This window comes from Brachyhypopomus gauderio, chromosome 5, assembly GCF_052324685.1.
Source record: "Brachyhypopomus gauderio isolate BG-103 chromosome 5, BGAUD_0.2, whole genome shotgun sequence".
NCBI classification, from domain to species: Eukaryota; Metazoa; Chordata; class Actinopteri; order Gymnotiformes; family Hypopomidae; genus Brachyhypopomus; species Brachyhypopomus gauderio.
In genome coordinates, this window is record NC_135215.1 from 15955488 (window position 1) to 15979345 (window position 23858).

The window sequence follows — 23858 nt, forward strand, 5'->3', positions numbered from 1 at the left end:
GTGGTATAAATCGACATTTAAAATACCTTCTGGTACCGGGGGAACTCTAATTCTGAGGGTGCTCTGTCCTCAGGATGGCGGAGTGGGAGACCGCACCAGCGGTGGCTGAGACCCCCGAGATCAAATTGTTTGGGAAGTGGAGCACGGATGATGTCCAGATCAATGACATCTCCCTACAGGTGAGTGAGGCCTCTGAAACGCATTGCAAGTTAAATTGTCTTGCTGTTTTTTGCCTTTGACGCGAGACTAGAGTCACATCCTCACACACTCCATTGTCCTGGTGTGCTAATGTTCTCGCAGATCAAACCATCTCTGCTTATTCTTTGGCTGCTGCTTTCTGTTGCCCAGCCAATCACCAGCTCTGAAACATTCCTAATAACTTTGAAGCAGCTAAGCGTGTTTCAGCAATTGTGACCTTAGAGATTAGCAGAGGTGTCAATTCCAGGTTCAGAGATTAAAAGTCCTCACCAGGATTTTGCTCAGGCTTCCTAGATTGCGTTGATTCCACTAATTTTACCTGGATTGCACTAATTAGAAAATCTAGCAAGCTTGAGCAAAATCCTGGTGAGGACTTACTTTCTGAACCTGGAATTGACACCTCTGGAGATTATGCTCGTCTGTCCAGATAAAGCTTGGGGTTGTAAGAGAGGTGTTCACTCTATAAATATGAAAAGGTAAAAGTGGGTGAGAAGAAAATAGAGCTTAATACATTTTTGAAAAAATGTCCAGACTACATGACTTGACTGTGTGTAATAATCCATTATCATGCCCATAAAGCTGGATTTTTGCCTCCTTTGCTCAGGACTACATTGCCGCTAAGGAGAAGTACGCCAAGTACCTCCCGCACTCTGGGGGGCGCTATGCTGCTAAGCGCTTTCGCAAAGCACAGTGCCCCATTGTGGAGCGCCTGGCCAACTCCATGATGATGCATGGCCGTAACAACGGCAAGAAGCTCCTGACCGTGCGCATCGTCAAACACGCCTTCGAGATCATCCACCTGCTGACTGGCGAGGTCGGAACCCTTCGTGGAGCACATTCCAGACCAAACATGCGTGGTGATGCTAAATGCAGTATATATTTTTATATATTTTTTTAATGATGTTAATTGGGTATTTACACAGGCTTTTGGCTAGAGGACATTCTAAGAGAACCATATTGTTCAAACTGAAGAACACAGGTTTCGTGTGTTATATTTGGCAAATTATTCCTTACTGGACATTTTTTGGAAAGATGTAACACAACCATAAATCTGTTCTCAGTTTAATTACCTCAGATGGGGCCTGTTGCTGTTTCACAAGTTGATGCAAATTATTAACTCACTTTGTTAAAGGACGCTCCCTCATTTGATGCGAGACTAGAGTCACATCCTCACATGCAATCCATTGTCCTGGTGTGCTAATGTTCTCGCAGAACAAACCTTCTCTGCTTATTCATTGGCTGCTGCTTTCCATTGCTTAGCCAATCACCAGCTCCGAAAACAACCTTTTCTCTCTGTGACATAGCAAGTTAAGAATGCTTTATGGTTCGTTACTCCATATATAATATATATTAGTAGAACTTAGTAGTAAGTGACTTTACAAATGCAGCTGTGGCTGTAATTGTGAATTCATCCAATTTTGATGTTTTTCTTTGCTGTGTTGCAGAACCCCTTGCAGGTGCTGGTGAATGCCATCATCAACAGTGGCCCCCGTGAGGACTCCACCCGTATCGGACGTGCTGGTACAGTAAGGAGACAGGCTGTGGATGTGTCCCCACTCCGCAGGGTCAACCAGGTACACACACGCACACTCTTCACTGCCTTTTATTAAATACAGCATCACCAGTGCATGCACACTTAATTAGGCCATATTCAATAGGCTACTCTTTAGCATTCAAACAAATATAAAACTAAGTGTGTAGCTTTATTTAAATAAAATGTGGCTTTTTTTCTTAAGTCAAGTGAAAGTATTATTGTAGAGATTGAATATGCCCCAATTTACTTACTCCATTCAAACAAATATACCCACACCTCTCATTAAAATAGTTGCAAGCCAGTTAGTAAGTGAGGTTAAGTGTAGGAATGCGCAGGGTGGTGAAAGGTTAATGGGTGTTCTCTCTCTCTCTGTGTCTCTCTCTCTCTCTCTCTCTCAGGCCATCTGGCTGCTGTGTACGGGGGCAAGAGAGGCTGCCTTCAGGAACATTAAAACCATTGCTGAATGTTTGGCTGACGAGCTCATCAACGCTGCAAAGGTAACAGAACACACAGAGCTAACCTGACCATGTGCCAGAGATCCTGAAGAGTTCAGAAGAAAAACACAGCATGGTGAAGTTCAGGGGTGCCCACAAGATTTCAGCTTGCGAGCTACTTATAAGATGACGAAGTCAAAAAGATCTACCTCGCCTCAAGTGTAAATTGTTGATGGGTGTGGCGAACGTAATTTGTAGGGATGCACCGATTCCGATATTAATATCTGTATCGGTCCCGATATTGGAAAAGATCGGATATCGGTGACAATGTGACCGATCCATAAAAACAGATCTATTCAGTCTAATTCTATGCTTGTAACGCTTTTCGGAGTTAGTTCAACCTTAAATATCCACTCTGTCCCGGATAGAAGTGAACTTGGACAGTGAACAGGCGAATGAAACACGAAGCACACAGAGGAGAGGTGAATCACTGACCCATACTCGCGCTGGTGGTATTACACTTAGTCCGTTTATTTGCTGGTTGACCAAAATAAACCTGGGCTCCAGCACTACTTGACTGTTCATACATAAACTGGTGAGTTGTCCAAAGCTCATTGAATGCGTTACTTACAGAAATAAAATAAAAAGCAGTGGTCTGAGTCGGTCTATGGCAGAAAGCTAAAAAAACAACAAAACTGTATTCCATACGCGCACTCAACTCGCTCCCTTAAAGAGACAGTACACATATTTCTGGCTGTTACAGGGGTGGCGAACGTAAATTGTTACCGGGGCGGTGTATATATACAACCGTTAGTGCAGATGGACGATGGCCTGTCATTCATCCACTACTTTGTCATGCGATCTACATGTATGCCCATCGATGTAATGGGCACCCCTGGTGACGTTGATGTCTAATGATCCTGAGGCAAAATACATTTATAGTGCGATGTAGAATTCAGTTTTCTGGTTCAAAACCTCGGACACTGGGATTTTCTTTACAACACCCACATCCATCTTGTTTAGTATTTTGTTGTCTGGATAGAGTAGGTTGAATTCCTAGCAGTCTTAACTGGGATGTGTCCAGAGAGTCGAGCTGCATCTCTCATCATATTGGTGTGCTGCATTCATTGGCTGCTGCTTTATTGCTTAACCAATCAGCAGCTCTGAAAGAGATTCACTCCAGATTTATAATACCCGGAGAATCACTGAGTTGTCTTATCTTCCGAAATGTCTGTGTCCTCAGGGTTCGTCAAACTCTTACGCCATCAAGAAGAAGGATGAACTGGAGAGAGTAGCCAAGTCCAACCGTTAAAATGTCTGTTGCTTTCTACAAAAGAATGAAATAAATTTTAAACAAACTGTATTTGGTTGTTTTGGTCACTTATCTTGGGCCGGATCTGCTCATGTGGACAGTGTGGTTTGAATTGAGGTTCATGATAGAGCCACCATTGCATTGCAAATATCTGGACGTTGGAAAATACTACTGGTGTGCACACAGATTTTAGCGCTATGCCTTACGCCTTCTAGGTGTTCTGAAGTACTTGTATGTTATTCTCTTGAGAGTTAATTCCCAGTAACTTGGTCTGGTATATAATGTTGGCTCACATTTCCAGTGGCCTCTAAAAATGACCTAGCGTAATTCTGAGATATTTATTTATTTATAAATGTGCCGTATTTGTCATTTGTGTTTTTTCTTTTCACTGCAATTGAAATTTGTCCTCTGCTTTTTACCCATCTCTGCAGTGAGAACACACTCACACACTAGTGATTACTAGGGGGCTGTAGGGCACACGTGCCCAGAGTGGTGGGCAGCCCTAGCCCGGGGAGCAGTTGGGGTTAGGTGCCTTGCTCAAGGACACCTCAGTCATGGCCTCAGGCCTGGGAATAGAACCCACTGTGCCTTTTGAAGCCCTCAACATTTGAACTCCCCAGAAGGTGGAAAAACGGGTTACCAGTTTACAGCTTTGGCGAAGGTCATGATTGTGATCAGATTGGCTATGTTGTAAATTTTGGAGCTGTTCATTTAGTGGCTATGTATAATCCTGTGGAATTTAACTTTGAGCACGTTCATACATTGTCTTGGATTCCACTCATCTGGCTATACAACCCAGTAAGAATCTTCTAGACTGGATTGATTACGTTTGTTCCACTTCATTGAAGCATCACCCTGCGTGTGTGCACACCCCTGACCATGCGGTGTCCTGTTTCTGCTGATCTATCGGTGGGTTGACTCATCGGTTGACTCACGGTGGGTCTGATAACTGAATTTAATGCACGGGATCCCTTAAGAATCCCTGGTTTGGAATATCAGCGGACAAACTACAATCCCATAAAGCATATGTGCAACGGAAGTAAAAGATGGCGTTTCCGCCGAAGGGCATGTAGGCGCGATACACCGTCGACAATTCCTTTTCTGTCTCTGCGAAGTGCGGTGTGGGTCAGCGCACAAGTGAGTGGGGGAAATAATGCTTGAAATTAGCATGTAAACAGCCTAGAACGAACAATTGTCGTGTGGTACATTTTCTCTAACTCTCTGGCAAGATAAACGGATCCGCAGACCTGACGAATTGAGCTCTGTTTAATAAAACACTATTTCTCTCCCGAGCCCATGTGTGGTCCGGCCACGCTCGCTAGACATATGGCTAACCTAACCAGCAGGGTTACAAACGTCTGGGTGTATTTATGTTTTGTCGAGAGCTGTTCGAGTCTGTGTCCGAATATAATTAATATAATCGTTTCGTCTTTAAAAGTTCGTCTTTTGAGATTTCTAGCAAACGTAGAGGTTTCCGATCGGGTGTCTGGCGAGGCTGCGTTGTGGCCCGGTGTGTCGTGTTTGGTGGACGCTTAGACACGTTTATAAGGACGTGGATGTGAATGGTTTGCTTTGGTTGGTTCAGCAGGCTGTTGGTTAACTGGCCCACAAAGTGTGGGGTTTTGGCGCACACGGAGTCCCTCGCTTGCGTCCATTACTTCCAGTTTTACTCGAAACGTCTAGTCAGTATTTCATGGTGCACAAAACGAAGCAGTCGAGCTTAACTAGTCCGTTTTCGGCTGATAAATTGGACTTATGACTGGTTGCCGAATTCGCAGATTTTTTTCGTGAGGGAGTTAATTCGCTCCCGGTTTGGTTCTGATAATTCAACGAAAATTAACATGCGAAACCAAATGCGTTTTCAGCAACTAATTTTACCCGTGTTCGTAACTGGTACGTTTTTCAACAATATTTCGTCTCCTAGATTTATCAATAGAAGAACAAGGCGGATTTCTTTTTCATTCCATAATGAGGCATGATGAGGGAAAGGTTTGTTTAATTGCTTTAAAAAAACTTACTCAATCCTTCAATCTGATTTTTAAAACATTTTTAAGTTTGGGTGTTTTCTGTACCAGCTGTGCTCAAGCGAGACTAGAGTCACATCCTCACACACTCTGTTGTCCTGGTGTGCTAATGTTCTCGCAGAACAAACCTTCTCTGCTTATTCATTGGCTGCTGCTTCTGTTGCCCAGCCAATCACCAGCTCAGAAACACTTAATACTGTGGTATAAATCGACATTTAAAATACCTTCTGGTACCGGGGGAACTCTAATTCTGAGGGTGCTCTGTCCTCAGGATGGCGGAGTGGGAGACCGCACCAGCGGTGGCTGAGACCCCCGAGATCAAATTGTTTGGGAAGTGGAGCACGGATGATGTCCAGATCAATGACATCTCCCTACAGGTGAGTGAGGCCTCTGAAACGCATTGCAAGTTAAATTGTCTTGCTGTTTTTTGCCTTTGACGCGAGACTAGAGTCACATCCTCACACACTCTGTTGTCCTGGTGTGCTAATGTTCTCACAGAACAAACCTTCTCTGCTTATTCATTGGCTGCTGCTTCTGTTGCCCAGCCAATCACCAGCTCAGAAACACTTAATACTGTGGTATAAATCGACATTTAAAATACCTTCTGGTACCGGGGGAACTCTAATTCTGAGGGTGCTCTGTCCTCAGGATGGCGGAGTGGGAGACCGCACCAGCGGTGGCTGAGACCCCCGAGATCAAATTGTTTGGGAAGTGGAGCACGGATGATGTCCAGATCAATGACATCTCCCTACAGGTGAGTGAGGCCTCTGAAACGCATTGCAAGTTAAATTGTCTTGCTGTTTTTTGCCTTTGACGCGAGACTAGAGTCACATCCTCACACACTCTGTTGTCCTGGTGTGCTAATGTTCTCACAGAACAAACCTTCTCTGCTTATTCATTGGCTGCTGCTTCTGTTGCCCAGCCAATCACCAGCTCAGAAACACTTAATACTGTGGTATAAATCGACATTTAAAATACCTTCTGGTACCGGGGGAACTCTAATTCTGAGGGTGCTCTGTCCTCAGGATGGCGGAGTGGGAGACCGCACCAGCGGTGGCTGAGACCCCCGAGATCAAATTGTTTGGGAAGTGGAGCACGGATGATGTCCAGATCAATGACATCTCCCTACAGGTGAGTGAGGCCTCTGAAACGCATTGCAAGTTAAATTGTCTTGCTGTTTTTTGCCTTTGACGCGAGACTAGAGTCACATCCTCACACACTCTGTTGTCCTGGTGTGCTAATGTTCTCACAGAACAAACCTTCTCTGCTTATTCATTGGCTGCTGCTTCTGTTGCCCAGCCAATCACCAGCTCAGAAACACTTAATACTGTGGTATAAATCGACATTTAAAATACCTTCTGGTACCGGGGGAACTCTAATTCTGAGGGTGCTCTGTCCTCAGGATGGCGGAGTGGGAGACCGCACCAGCGGTGGCTGAGACCCCCGAGATCAAATTGTTTGGGAAGTGGAGCACGGATGATGTCCAGATCAATGACATCTCCCTACAGGTGAGTGAGGCCTCTGAAACGCATTGCAAGTTAAATTGTCTTGCTGTTTTTTGCCTTTGACGCGAGACTAGAGTCACATCCTCACACACTCCATTGTCCTGGTGTGCTAATGTTCTCGCAGATCAAACCATCTCTGCTTATTCTTTGGCTGCTGCTTTCTGTTGCCCAGCCAATCACCAGCTCTGAAACATTCCTAATAACTTTGAAGCAGCTAAGCGCGTTTCAGCAATTGTGACCTTAGAGATTAGCAGAGGTGTCAATTCCAGGTTCAGAGATTAAAAGTCCTCACCAGGATTTTGCTCAGGCTTCCTAGATTGCGTTGATTCCACTAATTTTACCTGGATTGCACTAATTAGAAAATCTAGCAAGCTTGAGCAAAATCCTGGTGAGGACTTACTTTCTGAACCTGGAATTAACACCTCTGGAGATTATGCTCGTCTGTCCAGATAAAGCTTGGGGTTGTAAGAGAGGTGTTCACTCTATAAATATGAAAAGGTAAAAGTGGGTGAGAAGAAAATAGAGCTTAATACATTTTTGAAAAAATGTCCAGACTACATGACTTGACTGTGTGTAATAATCCATTATCATGCCCATAAAGCTGGATTTTTGCCTCCTTTGCTCAGGACTACATTGCCGCTAAGGAGAAGTACGCCAAGTACCTCCCGCACTCTGGGGGGCGCTAAGCGCTTTCGCAAAGCACAGTGCCCCATTGTGGAGCGCCTGGCCAACTCCATGATGATGCATGGCCGTAACAACGGCAAGAAGCTCCTGACCGTGCGCATCGTCAAACACGCCTTCGAGATCATCCACCTGCTGACTGGCGAGGTCGGAACCCTTCGTGGAGCACATTCCAGACCAAACATGCGTGGTGATGCTAAATGCAGTATATATTTTTATATATTTTTTTAATGATGTTAATTGGGTATTTACACAGGCTTTTGGCTAGAGGACATTCTAAGAGAACCATATTGTTCAAACTGAAGAACACAGGTTTCGTGTGTTATATTTGGCAAATTATTCCTTACTGGACATTTTTTGGAAAGATGTAACACAACCATAAATCTGTTCTCAGTTTAATTACCTCAGATGGGGCCTGTTGCTGTTTCACAAGTTGATGCAAATTATTAACTCACTTTGTTAAAGGACGCTCCCTCATTTGATGCGAGACTCGAGTCACATCCTCACATGCAATCCATTGTCCTGGTGTGCTAATGTTCTCGCAGAACAAACCTTCTCTGCTTATTCATTGGCTGCTGCTTTCCATTGCTTAGCCAATCACCAGCTCCGAAAACAACCTTTTCTCTCTGTGACATAGCAAGTTAAGAATGCTTTATGGTTCGTTACTCCATATATAATATATATTAGTAGAACTTAGTAGTAAGTGACTTTACAAATGCAGCTGTGGCTGTAATTGTGAATTCATCCAATTTTGATGTTTTTCTTTGCTGTGTTGCAGAACCCCTTGCAGGTGCTGGTGAATGCCATCATCAACAGTGGCCCCCGTGAGGACTCCACCCGTATCGGACGTGCTGGTACAGTAAGGAGACAGGCTGTGGATGTGTCCCCACTCCGCAGGGTCAACCAGGTACACACACGCACACTCTTCACTGCCTTTTATTAAATACAGCATCACCAGTGCATGCACACTTAATTAGGCCATATTCAATAGGCTACTCTTTAGCATTCAAACAAATATAAAACTAAGTGTGTAGCTTTATTTAAATAAAATGTGGCTTTTTTTCTTAAGTCAAGTGAAAGTATTATTGTAGAGATTGAATATGCCCCAATTTACTTACTCCATTCAAACAAATATACCCACACCTCTCATTAAAATAGTTGCAAGCCAGTTAGTAAGTGAGGTTAAGTGTAGGAATGCGCAGGGTGGTGAAAGGTTAATGGGTGTTCTCTCTCTCTCTGTGTCTCTCTCTCTCTCTCTCTCAGGCCATCTGGCTGCTGTGTACGGGGGCAAGAGAGGCTGCCTTCAGGAACATTAAAACCATTGCTGAATGTTTGGCTGACGAGCTCATCAACGCTGCAAAGGTAACAGAACACACAGAGCTAACCTGACCATGTGCCAGAGATCCTGAAGAGTTCAGAAGAAAAACACAGCATGGTGAAGTTCAGGGGTGCCCACAAGATTTCAGCTTGCGAGCTACTTATAAGATGACGAAGTCAAAAAGATCTACCTCGCCTCAAGTGTAAATTGTTGATGGGTGTGGCGAACGTAATTTGTAGGGATGCACCGATTCCGATATTAATATCTGTATCGGTCCCGATATTGGAAAAGATCGGATATCGGTGACAATGTGACCGATCCATAAAAACAGATCTATTCAGTCTAATTCTATGCTTGTAACGCTTTTCGGAGTTAGTTCAACCTTAAATATCCACTCTGTCCCGGATAGAAGTGAACTTGGACAGTGAACAGGCGAATGAAACACGAAGCACACAGAGGAGAGGTGATTCACTGACCCATACTCGCGCTGGTGGTATTACACTTAGTCCGTTTATTTGCTGGTTGACCAAAATAAACCTGGGCTCCAGCACTACTTGACTGTTCATACATGAACTGGTGAGTTGTCCAAAGCTCATTGAATGCGTTACTTACAGAAATAAAATAAAAAGCAGTGGTCTGAGTCGGTCTATGGCAGAAAGCTAAAAAAACAACAAAACTGTATTCCATACGCGCACTCAACTCGCTCCCTTAAAGAGACAGTACACATATTTCTGGCTGTTACAGGGGTGGCGAACGTAAATTGTTACCGGGGCGGTGTATATATACAACCGTTAGTGCAGATGGACGATGGCCTGTCATTCATCCACTACTTTGTCATGCGATCTACATGTATGCCCATCGATGTAATGGGCACCCCTGGTGACGTTGATGTCTAATGATCCTGAGGCAAAATACATTTATAGTGCGATGTAGAATTCAGTTTTCTGGTTCAAAACCTCGGACACTGGGATTTTCTTTACAACACCCACATCCATCTTGTTTAGTATTTTGTTGTCTGGATAGAGTAGGTTGAATTCCTAGCAGTCTTAACTGGGATGTGTCCAGAGAGTCGAGCTGCATCTCTCATCATATTGGTGTGCTGCATTCATTGGCTGCTGCTTTATTGCTTAACCAATCAGCAGCTCTGAAAGAGATTCACTCCAGATTTATAATACCCGGAGAATCACTGAGTTGTCTTATCTTCCGAAATGTCTGTGTCCTCAGGGTTCGTCAAACTCTTACGCCATCAAGAAGAAGGATGAACTGGAGAGAGTAGCCAAGTCCAACCGTTAAAATGTCTGTTGCTTTCTACAAAAGAATGAAATAAATTTTAAACAAACTGTATTTGGTTGTTTTGGTCACTTATCTTGGGCCGGATCTGCTCATGTGGACAGTGTGGTTTGAATTGAGGTTCATGATAGAGCCACCATTGCATTGCAAATATCTGGACGTTGGAAAATACTACTGGTGTGCACACAGATTTTAGCGCTATGCCTTACGCCTTCTAGGTGTTCTGAAGTACTTGTATGTTATTCTCTTGAGAGTTAATTCCCAGTAACTTGGTCTGGTATATAATGTTGGCTCACATTTCCAGTGGCCTCTAAAAATGACCTAGCGTAATTCTGAGATATTTATTTATTTATAAATGTGCCGTATTTGTCATTTGTGTTTTTTCTTTTCACTGCAATTGAAATTTGTCCTCTGCTTTTTACCCATCTCTGCAGTGAGAACACACTCACACACTAGTGATTACTAGGGGGCTGTAGGGCACACGTGCCCAGAGTGGTGGGCAGCCCTAGCCCGGGGAGCAGTTGGGGTTAGGTGCCTTGCTCAAGGACACCTCAGTCATGGCCTCAGGCCTGGGAATAGAACCCACTGTGCCTTTTGAAGCCCTCAACATTTGAACTCCCCAGAAGGTGGAAAAACGGGTTACCAGTTTACAGCTTTGGCGAAGGTCATGATTGTGATCAGATTGGCTATGTTGTAAATTTTGGAGCTGTTCATTTAGTGGCTATGTATAATCCTGTGGAATTTAACTTTGAGCACGTTCATACATTGTCTTGGATTCCACTCATCTGGCTATACAACCCAGTAAGAATCTTCTAGACTGGATTGATTACGTTTGTTCCACTTCATTGAAGCATCACCCTGCGTGTGTGCACACCCCTGACCATGCGGTGTCCTGTTTCTGCTGATCTATCGGTGGGTTGACTCATCGGTTGACTCACGGTGGGTCTGATAACTGAATTTAATGCACGGGATCCCTTAAGAATCCCTGGTTTGGAATATCAGCGGACAAACTACAATCCCATAAAGCATATGTGCAACGGAAGTAAAAGATGGCGTTTCCGCCGAAGGGCATGTAGGCGCGATACACCGTCGACAATTCCTTTTCTGTCTCTGCGAAGTGCGGTGTGGGTCAGCGCACAAGTGAGTGGGGGAAATAATGCTTGAAATTAGCATGTAAACAGCCTAGAACGAACAATTGTCGTGTGGTACATTTTCTCTAACTCTCTGGCAAGATAAACGGATCCGCAGACCTGACGAATTGAGCTCTGTTTAATAAAATACTATTTCTCTCCCGAGCCCATGTGTGGTCCGGCCACGCTCGCTAGACATATGGCTAACCTAACCAGCAGGGTTACAAACGTCTGGGTGTATTTATGTTTTGTCGAGAGCTGTTCGAGTCTGTGTCCGAATATAATTTAAAGACGAAACGATTATATTAAAGTTCGTCTTTTGAGATTTCTAGCAAACGTAGAGGTTTCCGATCGGGTGTCTGGCGAGGCTGCGTTGTGGCCCGGTGTGTCGTGTTTGGTGGACGCTTAGACACGTTTATAAGGACGTGGATGTGAATGGTTTGCTTTGGTTGGTTCAGCAGGCTGTTGGTTAACTGGCCCACAAAGTGTGGGGTTTTGGCGCACACGGAGTCCCTCGCTTGCGTCCATTACTTCCAGTTTTACTCGAAACGTCTAGTCAGTATTTCATGGTGCACAAAACGAAGCAGTCGAGCTTAACTAGTCCGTTTTCGGCTGATAAATTGGACTTATGACTGGTTGCCGAATTCGCAGATTTTTTTCGTGAGGGAGTTAATTCGCTCCCGGTTTGGTTCTGATAATTCAACGAAAATTAACATGCGAAACCAAATGCGTTTTCAGCAACTAATTTTACCCGTGTTCGTAACTGGTACGTTTTTCAACAATATTTCGTCTCCTAGATTTATCAATAGAAGAACAAGGCGGATTTCTTTTTCATTCCATAATGAGGCATGATGAGGGAAAGGTTTGTTTAATTGCTTTAAAAAAACTTACTCAATCCTTCAATCTGATTTTTAAAACATTTTTAAGTTTGGGTGTTTTCTGTACCAGCTGTGCTCAAGCGAGACTAGAGTCACATCCTCACACACTCTGTTGTCCTGGTGTGCTAATGTTCTCGCAGAACAAACCTTCTCTGCTTATTCATTGGCTGCTGCTTCTGTTGCCCAGCCAATCACCAGCTCAGAAACACTTAATACTGTGGTATAAATCGACATTTAAAATACCTTCTGGTACCGGGGGAACTCTAATTCTGAGGGTGCTCTGTCCTCAGGATGGCGGAGTGGGAGACCGCACCAGCGGTGGCTGAGACCCCCGAGATCAAATTGTTTGGGAAGTGGAGCACGGATGATGTCCAGATCAATGACATCTCCCTACAGGTGAGTGAGGCCTCTGAAACGCATTGCAAGTTAAATTGTCTTGCTGTTTTTTGCCTTTGACGCGAGACTAGAGTCACATCCTCACACACTCTGTTGTCCTGGTGTGCTAATGTTCTCACAGAACAAACCTTCTCTGCTTATTCATTGGCTGCTGCTTCTGTTGCCCAGCCAATCACCAGCTCAGAAACACTTAATACTGTGGTATAAATCGACATTTAAAATACCTTCTGGTACCGGGGGAACTCTAATTCTGAGGGTGCTCTGTCCTCAGGATGGCGGAGTGGGAGACCGCACCAGCGGTGGCTGAGACCCCCGAGATCAAATTGTTTGGGAAGTGGAGCACGGATGATGTCCAGATCAATGACATCTCCCTACAGGTGAGTGAGGCCTCTGAAACGCATTGCAAGTTAAATTGTCTTGCTGTTTTTTGCCTTTGACGCGAGACTAGAGTCACATCCTCACACACTCTGTTGTCCTGGTGTGCTAATGTTCTCACAGAACAAACCTTCTCTGCTTATTCATTGGCTGCTGCTTCTGTTGCCCAGCCAATCACCAGCTCAGAAACACTTAATACTGTGGTATAAATCGACATTTAAAATACCTTCTGGTACCGGGGGAACTCTAATTCTGAGGGTGCTCTGTCCTCAGGATGGCGGAGTGGGAGACCGCACCAGCGGTGGCTGAGACCCCCGAGATCAAATTGTTTGGGAAGTGGAGCACGGATGATGTCCAGATCAATGACATCTCCCTACAGGTGAGTGAGGCCTCTGAAACGCATTGCAAGTTAAATTGTCTTGCTGTTTTTTGCCTTTGACGCGAGACTAGAGTCACATCCTCACACACTCCATTGTCCTGGTGTGCTAATGTTCTCGCAGATCAAACCATCTCTGCTTATTCTTTGGCTGCTGCTTTCTGTTGCCCAGCCAATCACCAGCTCTGAAACATTCCTAATAACTTTGAAGCAGCTAAGCGCGTTTCAGCAATTGTGACCTTAGAGATTAGCAGAGGTGTCAATTCCAGGTTCAGAGATTAAAAGTCCTCACCAGGATTTTGCTCAGGCTTCCTAGATTGCGTTGATTCCACTAATTTTACCTGGATTGCACTAATTAGAAAATCTAGCAAGCTTGAGCAAAATCCTGGTGAGGACTTACTTTCTGAACCTGGAATTAACACCTCTGGAGATTATGCTCGTCTGTCCAGATAAAGCTTGGGGTTGTAAGAGAGGTGTTCACTCTATAAATATGAAAAGGTAAAAGTGGGTGAGAAGAAAATAGAGCTTAATACATTTTTGAAAAAATGTCCAGACTACATGACTTGACTGTGTGTAATAATCCATTATCATGCCCATAAAGCTGGATTTTTGCCTCCTTTGCTCAGGACTACATTGCCGCTAAGGAGAAGTACGCCAAGTACCTCCCGCACTCTGGGGGGCGCTAAGCGCTTTCGCAAAGCACAGTGCCCCATTGTGGAGCGCCTGGCCAACTCCATGATGATGCATGGCCGTAACAACGGCAAGAAGCTCCTGACCGTGCGCATCGTCAAACACGCCTTCGAGATCATCCACCTGCTGACTGGCGAGGTCGGAACCCTTCGTGGAGCACATTCCAGACCAAACATGCGTGGTGATGCTAAATGCAGTATATATTTTTATATATTTTTTTAATGATGTTAATTGGGTATTTACACAGGCTTTTGGCTAGAGGACATTCTAAGAGAACCATATTGTTCAAACTGAAGAACACAGGTTTCGTGTGTTATATTTGGCAAATTATTCCTTACTGGACATTTTTTGGAAAGATGTAACACAACCATAAATCTGTTCTCAGTTTAATTACCTCAGATGGGGCCTGTTGCTGTTTCACAAGTTGATGCAAATTATTAACTCACTTTGTTAAAGGACGCTCCCTCATTTGATGCGAGACTCGAGTCACATCCTCACATGCAATCCATTGTCCTGGTGTGCTAATGTTCTCGCAGAACAAACCTTCTCTGCTTATTCATTGGCTGCTGCTTTCCATTGCTTAGCCAATCACCAGCTCCGAAAACAACCTTTTCTCTCTGTGACATAGCAAGTTAAGAATGCTTTATGGTTCGTTACTCCATATATAATATATATTAGTAGAACTTAGTAGTAAGTGACTTTACAAATGCAGCTGTGGCTGTAATTGTGAATTCATCCAATTTTGATGTTTTTCTTTGCTGTGTTGCAGAACCCCTTGCAGGTGCTGGTGAATGCCATCATCAACAGTGGCCCCCGTGAGGACTCCACCCGTATCGGACGTGCTGGTACAGTAAGGAGACAGGCTGTGGATGTGTCCCCACTCCGCAGGGTCAACCAGGTACACACACGCACACTCTTCACTGCCTTTTATTAAATACAGCATCACCAGTGCATGCACACTTAATTAGGCCATATTCAATAGGCTACTCTTTAGCATTCAAACAAATATAAAACTAAGTGTGTAGCTTTATTTAAATAAAATGTGGCTTTTTTTCTTAAGTCAAGTGAAAGTATTATTGTAGAGATTGAATATGCCCCAATTTACTTACTCCATTCAAACAAATATACCCACACCTCTCATTAAAATAGTTGCAAGCCAGTTAGTAAGTGAGGTTAAGTGTAGGAATGCGCAGGGTGGTGAAAGGTTAATGGGTGTTCTCTCTCTCTCTGTGTCTCTCTCTCTCTCTCTCTCAGGCCATCTGGCTGCTGTGTACGGGGGCAAGAGAGGCTGCCTTCAGGAACATTAAAACCATTGCTGAATGTTTGGCTGACGAGCTCATCAACGCTGCAAAGGTAACAGAACACACAGAGCTAACCTGACCATGTGCCAGAGATCCTGAAGAGTTCAGAAGAAAAACACAGCATGGTGAAGTTCAGGGGTGCCCACAAGATTTCAGCTTGCGAGCTACTTATAAGATGACGAAGTCAAAAAGATCTACCTCGCCTCAAGTGTAAATTGTTGATGGGTGTGGCGAACGTAATTTGTAGGGATGCACCGATTCCGATATTAATATCTGTATCGGTCCCGATATTGGAAAAGATCGGATATCGGTGACAATGTGACCGATCCATAAAAACAGATCTATTCAGTCTAATTCTATGCTTGTAACGCTTTTCGGAGTTAGTTCAACCTTAAATATCCACTCTGTCCCGGATAGAAGTGAACTTGGACAGTGAACAGGCGAATGAAACACGAAGCACACAGAGGAGAGGTGATTCACTGACCCATACTCGCGCTGGTGGTATTACACTTAGTCCGTTTATTTGCTGGTTGACCAAAATAAACCTGGGCTCCAGCACTACTTGACTGTTCATACATGAACTGGTGAGTTGTCCAAAGCTCATTGAATGCGTTACTTACAGAAATAAAATAAAAAGCAGTGGTCTGAGTCGGTCTATGGCAGAAAGCTAAAAAAACAACAAAACTGTATTCCATACGCGCACTCAACTCGCTCCCTTAAAGAGACAGTACACATATTTCTGGCTGTTACAGGGGTGGCGAACGTAAATTGTTACCGGGGCGGTGTATATATACAACCGTTAGTGCAGATGGACGATGGCCTGTCATTCATCCACTACTTTGTCATGCGATCTACATGTATGCCCATCGATGTAATGGGCACCCCTGGTGACGTTGATGTCTAATGATCCTGAGGCAAAATACATTTATAGTGCGATGTAGAATTCAGTTTTCTGGTTCAAAACCTCGGACACTGGGATTTTCTTTACAACACCCACATCCATCTTGTTTAGTATTTTGTTGTCTGGATAGAGTAGGTTGAATTCCTAGCAGTCTTAACTGGGATGTGTCCAGAGAGTCGAGCTGCATCTCTCATCATATTGGTGTGCTGCATTCATTGGCTGCTGCTTTATTGCTTAACCAATCAGCAGCTCTGAAAGAGATTCACTCCAGATTTATAATACCCGGAGAATCACTGAGTTGTCTTATCTTCCGAAATGTCTGTGTCCTCAGGGTTCGTCAAACTCTTACGCCATCAAGAAGAAGGATGAACTGGAGAGAGTAGCCAAGTCCAACCGTTAAAATGTCTGTTGCTTTCTACAAAAGAATGAAATAAATTTTAAACAAACTGTATTTGGTTGTTTTGGTCACTTATCTTGGGCCGGATCTGCTCATGTGGACAGTGTGGTTTGAATTGAGGTTCATGATAGAGCCACCATTGCATTGCAAATATCTGGACGTTGGAAAATACTACTGGTGTGCACACAGATTTTAGCGCTATGCCTTACGCCTTCTAGGTGTTCTGAAGTACTTGTATGTTATTCTCTTGAGAGTTAATTCCCAGTAACTTGGTCTGGTATATAATGTTGGCTCACATTTCCAGTGGCCTCTAAAAATGACCTAGCGTAATTCTGAGATATTTATTTATTTATAAATGTGCCGTATTTGTCATTTGTGTTTTTTCTTTTCACTGCAATTGAAATTTGTCCTCTGCTTTTTACCCATCTCTGCAGTGAGAACACACTCACACACTAGTGATTACTAGGGGGCTGTAGGGCACACGTGCCCAGAGTGGTGGGCAGCCCTAGCCCGGGGAGCAGTTGGGGTTAGGTGCCTTGCTCAAGGACACCTCCGTAACTTGGTCTGGTATATAATGTTGGCTCACATTTCCAGTGGCCTCTAAAAATGACCTAGCGTAATTCTGAGATATTTATTTATTTATAAATGTGCCGTATTTGTCATTTGTGTTTTTTCTTTTCACTGCAATTGAAATTTGTCCTCTGCTTTTTACCCATCTCTGCAGTGAGAACACACTCACACACTAGTGATTACTAGGGGGCTGTAGGGCACACGTGCCCAGAGTGGTGGGCAGCCCTAGCCCGGGGAGCAGTTGGGGTTAGGTGCCTTGCTCAAGGACACCTCAGTCATGGCCTCAGGCCTGGGAATAGAACCCACTGTGCCTTTTGAAGCCCTCAACATTTGAACTCCCCAGAAGGTGGAAAAACGGGTTACCAGTTTACAGCTTTGGCGAAGGTCATGATTGTGATCAGATTGGCTATGTTGTAAATTTTGGAGCTGTTCATTTAGTGGCTATGTATAATCCTGTGGAATTTAACTTTGAGCACGTTCATACATTGTCTTGGATTCCACTCATCTGGCTATACAACCCAGTAAGAATCTTCTAGACTGGATTGATTACGTTTGTTCCACTTCATTGAAGCATCACCCTGCGTGTGTGCACACCCCTGACCATGCGGTGTCCTGTTTCTGCTGATCTATCGGTGGGTTGACTCATCGGTTGACTCACGGTGGGTCTGATAACTGAATTTAATGCACGGGATCCCTTAAGAATCCCTGGTTTGGAATATCAGCGGACAAACTACAATCCCATAAAGCATATGTGCAACGGAAGTAAAAGATGGCGTTTCCGCCGAAGGGCATGTAGGCGCGATACACCGTCGACAATTCCTTTTCTGTCTCTGCGAAGTGCGGTGTGGGTCAGCGCACAAGTGAGTGGGGGAAATAATGCTTGAAATTAGCATGTAAACAGCCTAGAACGAACAATTGTCGTGTGGTACATTTTCTCTAACTCTCTGGCAAGATAAACGGATCCGCAGACCTGACGAATTGAGCTCTGTTTAATAAAATACTATTTCTCTCCCGAGCCCATGTGTGGTCCGGCCACGCTCGCTAGACATATGGCTAACCTAACCAGCAGGGTTACAAACGTCTGGGTGTATTTATGTTTTGTCGAGAGCTGTTCGAGTCTGTGTCCGAATATAATTTAAAGACGAAACGATTATATTAAAGTTCGTCTTTTGAGATTTCTAGCAAACGTAGAGGTTTCCGATCGGGTGTCTGGCGAGGCTGCGTTGTGGCCCGGTGTGTCGTGTTTGGTGGACGCTTAGACACGTTTATAAGGACGTGGATGTGAATGGTTTGCTTTGGTTGGTTCAGCAGGCTGTTGGTTAACTGGCCCACAAAGTGTGGGGTTTTGGCGCACACGGAGTCCCTCGCTTGCGTCCATTACTTCCAGTTTTACTCGAAACGTCTAGTCAGTATTTCATGGTGCACAAAACGAAGCAGTCGAGCTTAACTAGTCCGTTTTCGGCTGATAAATTGGACTTATGACTGGTTGCCGAATTCGCAGATTTTTTTCGTGAGGGAGTTAATTCGCTCCCGGTTTGGTTCTGATAATTCAACGAAAATTAACATGCGAAACCAAATGCGTTTTCAGCAACTAATTTTACCCGTGTTCGTAACTGGTACGTTTTTCAACAATATTTCGTCTCCTAGATTTATCAATAGAAGAACAAGGCGGATTTCTTTTTCATTCCATAATGAGGCATGATGAGGGAAAGGTTTGTTTAATTGCTTTAAAAAAACTTACTCAATCCTTCAATCTGATTTTTAAAACATTTTTAAGTTTGGGTGTTTTCTGTACCAGCTGTGCTCAAGCGAGACTAGAGTCACATCCTCACACACTCTGTTGTCCTGGTGTGCTAATGTTCTCGCAGAACAAACCTTCTCTGCTTATTCATTGGCTGCTGCTTCTGTTGCCCAGCCAATCACCAGCTCAGAAACACTTAATACTGTGGTATAAATCGACATTTAAAATACCTTCTGGTACCGGGGGAACTCTAATTCTGAGGGTGCTCTGTCCTCAGGATGGCGGAGTGGGAGACCGCACCAGCGGTGGCTGAGACCCCCGAGATCAAATTGTTTGGGAAGTGGAGCACGGATGATGTCCAGATCAATGACATCTCCCTACAGGTGAGTGAGGCCTCTGAAACGCATTGCAAGTTAAATTGTCTTGCTGTTTTTTGCCTTTGACGCGAGACTAGAGTCACATCCTCACACACTCTGTTGTCCTGGTGTGCTAATGTTCTCACAGAACAAACCTTCTCTGCTTATTCATTGGCTGCTGCTTCTGTTGCCCAGCCAATCACCAGCTCAGAAACACTTAATACTGTGGTATAAATCGACATTTAAAATACCTTCTGGTACCGGGGGAACTCTAATTCTGAGGGTGCTCTGTCCTCAGGATGGCGGAGTGGGAGACCGCACCAGCGGTGGCTGAGACCCCCGAGATCAAATTGTTTGGGAAGTGGAGCACGGATGATGTCCAGATCAATGACATCTCCCTACAGGTGAGTGAGGCCTCTGAAACGCATTGCAAGTTAAATTGTCTTGCTGTTTTTTGCCTTTGACGCGAGACTAGAGTCACATCCTCACACACTCTGTTGTCCTGGTGTGCTAATGTTCTCACAGAACAAACCTTCTCTGCTTATTCATTGGCTGCTGCTTCTGTTGCCCAGCCAATCACCAGCTCAGAAACACTTAATACTGTGGTATAAATCGACATTTAAAATACCTTCTGGTACCGGGGGAACTCTAATTCTGAGGGTGCTCTGTCCTCAGGATGGCGGAGTGGGAGACCGCACCAGCGGTGGCTGAGACCCCCGAGATCAAATTGTTTGGGAAGTGGAGCACGGATGATGTCCAGATCAATGACATCTCCCTACAGGTGAGTGAGGCCTCTGAAACGCATTGCAAGTTAAATTGTCTTGCTGTTTTTTGCCTTTGACGCGAGACTAGAGTCACATCCTCACACACTCCATTGTCCTGGTGTGCTAATGTTCTCGCAGATCAAACCATCTCTGCTTATTCTTTGGCTGCTGCTTTCTGTTGCCCAGCCAATCACCAGCTCTGAAACATTCCTAATAACTTTGAAGCAGCTAAGCGCGTTTCAGCAATTGTGACCTTAGAGATTAGCAGAGGTGTCAATTCCAGGTTCAGAGATTAAAAGTCCTCACCAGGATTTTGCTCAGGCTTCCTAGATTGCGTTGATTCCACTAATTTTACCTGGATTGCACTAATTAGAAAATCTAGCAAGCTTGAGCAAAATCCTGGTGAGGACTTACTTTCTGAACCTGGAATTAACACCTCTGGAGATTATGCTCGTCTGTCCAGATAAAGCTTGGGGTTGTAAGAGAGGTGTTCACTCTATAAATATGAAAAGGTAAAAGTGGGTGAGAAGAAAATAGAGCTTAATACATTTTTGAAAAAATGTCCAGACTACATGACTTGACTGTGTGTAATAATCCATTATCATGCCCATAAAGCTGGATTTTTGCCTCCTTTGCTCAGGACTACATTGCCGCTAAGGAGAAGTACGCCAAGTACCTCCCGCACTCTGGGGGGCGCTAAGCGCTTTCGCAAAGCACAGTGCCCCATTGTGGAGCGCCTGGCCAACTCCATGATGATGCATGGCCGTAACAACGGCAAGAAGCTCCTGACCGTGCGCATCGTCAAACACGCCTTCGAGATCATCCACCTGCTGACTGGCGAGGTCGGAACCCTTCGTGGAGCACATTCCAGACCAAACATGCGTGGTGATGCTAAATGCAGTATATATTTTTATATATTTTTTTAATGATGTTAATTGGGTATTTACACAGGCTTTTGGCTAGAGGACATTCTAAGAGAACCATATTGTTCAAACTGAAGAACACAGGTTTCGTGTGTTATATTTGGCAAATTATTCCTTACTGGACATTTTTTGGAAAGATGTAACACAACCATAAATCTGTTCTCAGTTTAATTACCTCAGATGGGGCCTGTTGCTGTTTCACAAGTTGATGCAAATTATTAACTCACTTTGTTAAAGGACGCTCCCTCATTTGATGCGAGACTCGAGTCACATCCTCACATGCAATCCATTGTCCTGGTGTGCTAATGTTCTCGCAGAACAAACCTTCTCTGCTTATTCATTGGCTGCTGCTTTCCATTGCTTAGCCAATCACCAGCTCCGAAAACAACCTTTTCTCTCTGTGACATAGCAAGTTAAGAATGCTTTATGGTTCGTTACTCCATATATAATATATATTAGTAGAACTTAGTAGTAAGTGACTTTACAAATGCAGCTGTGGCTGTAATTGTGAATTCATCCAATTTTGATGTTTTTCTTTGCTGTGTTGCAGAACCCCTTGCAGGTGCTGGTGAATGCCATCATCAACAGTGGCCCCCGTGAGGACTCCACCCGTATCGGACGTGCTGGTACAGTAAGGAGACAGGCTGTGGATGTGTCCCCACTCCGCAGGGTCAACCAGGTACACACACGCACACTCTTCACTGCCTTTTATTAAATACAGCATCACCAGTGCATGCACACTTAATTAGGCCATATTCAATAGGCTACTCTTTAGCATTCAAACAAATATAAAACTAAGTGTGTAGCTTTATTTAAATAAAATGTGGCTTTTTTTCTTAAGTCAAGTGAAAGTATTATTGTAGAGATTGAATATGCCCCAATTTACTTACTCCATTCAAACAAATATACCCACACCTCTCATTAAAATAGTTGCAAGCCAGTTAGTAAGTGAGGTTAAGTGTAGGAATGCGCAGGGTGGTGAAAGGTTAATGGGTGTTCTCTCTCTCTCTGTGTCTCTCTCTCTCTCTCTCTCAGGCCATCTGGCTGCTGTGTACGGGGGCAAGAGAGGCTGCCTTCAGGAACATTAAAACCATTGCTGAATGTTTGGCTGACGAGCTCATCAACGCTGCAAAGGTAACAGAACACACAGAGCTAACCTGACCATGTGCCAGAGATCCTGAAGAGTTCAGAAGAAAAACACAGCATGGTGAAGTTCAGGGGTGCCCACAAGATTTCAGCTTGCGAGCTACTTATAAGATGACGAAGTCAAAAAGATCTACCTCGCCTCAAGTGTAAATTGTTGATGGGTGTGGCGAACGTAATTTGTAGGGATGCACCGATTCCGATATTAATATCTGTATCGGTCCCGATATTGGAAAAGATCGGATATCGGTGACAATGTGACCGATCCATAAAAACAGATCTATTCAGTCTAATTCTATGCTTGTAACGCTTTTCGGAGTTAGTTCAACCTTAAATATCCACTCTGTCCCGGATAGAAGTGAACTTGGACAGTGAACAGGCGAATGAAACACGAAGCACACAGAGGAGAGGTGAATCACTGACTCATACTCGCGCTGGTGGTATTACACTTAGTCCGTTTATTTGCTGGTTGACCAAAATAAACCTGGGCTCCAGCACTACTTGACTGTTCATACATGAACTGGTGAGTTGTCCAAAGCTCATTGAATGCGTTACTTACAGAAATAAAATAAAAAGCAGTGGTCTGAGTCGGTCTATGGCAGAAAGCTAAAAAAACAACAAAACTGTATTCCATACGCGCACTCAACTCGCTCCCTTAAAGAGACAGTACACATATTTCTGGCTGTTACGGGGGTGGCGAACGTAAATTGTTACCGGGGCGGTGTATATATACAACCGTTAGTGCAGATGGACGATGGCCTGTCATTCATCCACTACTTTGTCATGCGATCTACATGTATGCCCATCGACGTAATGGGCACCCCTGGTGACGTTGATGTCTAATGATCCTGAGGCAAAATACATTTATAGTGCGATGTAGAATTCAGTTTTCTGGTTCAAAACCTCGGACACTGGGATTTTCTTTACAACACCCACATCCATCTTGTTTAGTATTTTGTTGTCTGGATAGAGTAGGTTGAATTCCTAGCAGTCTTAACTGGGATGTGTCCAGAGAGTCGAGCTGCATCTCTCATCATATTGGTGTGCTGCATTCATTGGCTGCTGCTTTATTGCTTAACCAATCAGCAGCTCTGAAAGAGATTCACTCCAGATTTATAATACCCGGAGAATCACTGAGTTGTCTTATCTTCCGAAATGTCTGTGTCCTCAGGGTTCGTCAAACTCTTACGCCATCAAGAAGAAGGATGAACTGGAGAGAGTAGCCAAGTCCAACCGTTAAAATGTCTGTTGCTTTCTACAAAAGAATGAAATAAATTTTAAACAAACTGTATTTGGTTGTTTTGGTCACTTATCTTGGGCCGGATCTGCTCATGTGGACAGTGTGGTTTGAATTGAGGTTCATGATAGAGCCACCATTGCATTGCAAATATCTGGACGTTGGAAAATACTACTGGTGTGCACACAGATTTTAGCGCTATGCCTTACGCCTTCTAGGTGTTCTGAAGTACTTGTATGTTATTCTCTTGAGAGTTAATTCCCAGTAACTTGGTCTGGTATATAATGTTGGCTCACATTTCCAGTGGCCTCTAAAAATGACCTAGCGTAATTCTGAGATATTTATTTATTTATAAATGTGCCGTATTTGTCATTTGTGTTTTTT

The 23858-nt window shown here is 44.1% G+C and overlaps 1 protein-coding gene, 18 non-coding genes and 3 pseudogenes across 21 annotated transcripts; all 22 read left to right on the forward strand.

The window, feature by feature from the left end:
• Positions 1-20: 20 nt before the first annotated feature.
• Positions 21-3529, forward strand: LOC143514638 (small ribosomal subunit protein uS7). The gene is made up of 5 exons (XM_077006068.1): positions 21-179; positions 803-1012; positions 1644-1772; positions 2131-2229; positions 3410-3529. The coding sequence occupies exons 1-5, from the start codon at positions 75-77 to the stop codon at positions 3476-3478; spliced, it is 612 nt and encodes a 203-aa protein (XP_076862183.1). The 5' UTR covers positions 21-74; the 3' UTR covers positions 3479-3529.
• LOC143515600 (small nucleolar RNA SNORA3/SNORA45 family) lies at positions 240-372 on the forward strand. Its single transcript, XR_013131166.1, has one exon. It is a non-coding gene; the product is annotated as a small nucleolar RNA SNORA3/SNORA45 family (small nucleolar RNA).
• Positions 1348-1482, forward strand: LOC143515607 (small nucleolar RNA SNORA3/SNORA45 family). Its single transcript, XR_013131172.1, has one exon. It is a non-coding gene; the product is annotated as a small nucleolar RNA SNORA3/SNORA45 family (small nucleolar RNA).
• A 2033-nt stretch (positions 3530-5562) lies between the features above and the next one.
• On the forward strand, positions 5563-5694 carry LOC143515582 (small nucleolar RNA SNORA3/SNORA45 family). The gene has a single exon (XR_013131148.1). It is a non-coding gene; the product is annotated as a small nucleolar RNA SNORA3/SNORA45 family (small nucleolar RNA).
• Positions 5695-5939: 245 nt separating this feature from the next.
• Positions 5940-6071, forward strand: LOC143515590 (small nucleolar RNA SNORA3/SNORA45 family). The gene has a single exon (XR_013131156.1). It is a non-coding gene; the product is annotated as a small nucleolar RNA SNORA3/SNORA45 family (small nucleolar RNA).
• A 245-nt stretch (positions 6072-6316) lies between these two features.
• LOC143515591 (small nucleolar RNA SNORA3/SNORA45 family) lies at positions 6317-6448 on the forward strand. Its single transcript, XR_013131157.1, has one exon. It is a non-coding gene; the product is annotated as a small nucleolar RNA SNORA3/SNORA45 family (small nucleolar RNA).
• Positions 6449-6693: 245 nt separating this feature from the next.
• LOC143515592 (small nucleolar RNA SNORA3/SNORA45 family) lies at positions 6694-6825 on the forward strand. The gene has a single exon (XR_013131158.1). It is a non-coding gene; the product is annotated as a small nucleolar RNA SNORA3/SNORA45 family (small nucleolar RNA).
• A 45-nt stretch (positions 6826-6870) lies between these two features.
• Positions 6871-10350, forward strand: LOC143514640 (small ribosomal subunit protein uS7-like; annotated as a pseudogene).
• On the forward strand, positions 7071-7203 carry LOC143515601 (small nucleolar RNA SNORA3/SNORA45 family). Its single transcript, XR_013131167.1, has one exon. It is a non-coding gene; the product is annotated as a small nucleolar RNA SNORA3/SNORA45 family (small nucleolar RNA).
• On the forward strand, positions 8171-8305 carry LOC143515608 (small nucleolar RNA SNORA3/SNORA45 family). The gene has a single exon (XR_013131173.1). It is a non-coding gene; the product is annotated as a small nucleolar RNA SNORA3/SNORA45 family (small nucleolar RNA).
• A 2033-nt stretch (positions 10351-12383) lies between the features above and the next one.
• LOC143515583 (small nucleolar RNA SNORA3/SNORA45 family) lies at positions 12384-12515 on the forward strand. Its single transcript, XR_013131149.1, has one exon. It is a non-coding gene; the product is annotated as a small nucleolar RNA SNORA3/SNORA45 family (small nucleolar RNA).
• A 245-nt stretch (positions 12516-12760) lies between these two features.
• On the forward strand, positions 12761-12892 carry LOC143515593 (small nucleolar RNA SNORA3/SNORA45 family). The gene has a single exon (XR_013131159.1). It is a non-coding gene; the product is annotated as a small nucleolar RNA SNORA3/SNORA45 family (small nucleolar RNA).
• Positions 12893-13137: 245 nt separating this feature from the next.
• LOC143515594 (small nucleolar RNA SNORA3/SNORA45 family) lies at positions 13138-13269 on the forward strand. The gene has a single exon (XR_013131160.1). It is a non-coding gene; the product is annotated as a small nucleolar RNA SNORA3/SNORA45 family (small nucleolar RNA).
• A 45-nt stretch (positions 13270-13314) lies between these two features.
• Positions 13315-16794, forward strand: LOC143514641 (small ribosomal subunit protein uS7-like; annotated as a pseudogene). The gene is made up of 5 exons (XR_013130931.1): positions 13315-13454; positions 14078-14279; positions 14911-15039; positions 15396-15494; positions 16675-16794. The product of XR_013130931.1 is annotated as a small ribosomal subunit protein uS7-like (transcript).
• Positions 13515-13647, forward strand: LOC143515602 (small nucleolar RNA SNORA3/SNORA45 family). Its single transcript, XR_013131168.1, has one exon. It is a non-coding gene; the product is annotated as a small nucleolar RNA SNORA3/SNORA45 family (small nucleolar RNA).
• Positions 14615-14749, forward strand: LOC143515609 (small nucleolar RNA SNORA3/SNORA45 family). The gene has a single exon (XR_013131174.1). It is a non-coding gene; the product is annotated as a small nucleolar RNA SNORA3/SNORA45 family (small nucleolar RNA).
• A 2323-nt stretch (positions 16795-19117) lies between the features above and the next one.
• Positions 19118-19249, forward strand: LOC143515584 (small nucleolar RNA SNORA3/SNORA45 family). Its single transcript, XR_013131150.1, has one exon. It is a non-coding gene; the product is annotated as a small nucleolar RNA SNORA3/SNORA45 family (small nucleolar RNA).
• Positions 19250-19494: 245 nt separating this feature from the next.
• LOC143515595 (small nucleolar RNA SNORA3/SNORA45 family) lies at positions 19495-19626 on the forward strand. The gene has a single exon (XR_013131161.1). It is a non-coding gene; the product is annotated as a small nucleolar RNA SNORA3/SNORA45 family (small nucleolar RNA).
• Positions 19627-19871: 245 nt separating this feature from the next.
• On the forward strand, positions 19872-20003 carry LOC143515596 (small nucleolar RNA SNORA3/SNORA45 family). Its single transcript, XR_013131162.1, has one exon. It is a non-coding gene; the product is annotated as a small nucleolar RNA SNORA3/SNORA45 family (small nucleolar RNA).
• A 45-nt stretch (positions 20004-20048) lies between these two features.
• LOC143514642 (small ribosomal subunit protein uS7-like) lies at positions 20049-23528 on the forward strand (annotated as a pseudogene). The gene is made up of 5 exons (XR_013130932.1): positions 20049-20188; positions 20812-21013; positions 21645-21773; positions 22130-22228; positions 23409-23528. The product of XR_013130932.1 is annotated as a small ribosomal subunit protein uS7-like (transcript).
• LOC143515603 (small nucleolar RNA SNORA3/SNORA45 family) lies at positions 20249-20381 on the forward strand. The gene has a single exon (XR_013131169.1). It is a non-coding gene; the product is annotated as a small nucleolar RNA SNORA3/SNORA45 family (small nucleolar RNA).
• LOC143515610 (small nucleolar RNA SNORA3/SNORA45 family) lies at positions 21349-21483 on the forward strand. The gene has a single exon (XR_013131175.1). It is a non-coding gene; the product is annotated as a small nucleolar RNA SNORA3/SNORA45 family (small nucleolar RNA).
• Positions 23529-23858: the final 330 nt, after the last annotated feature.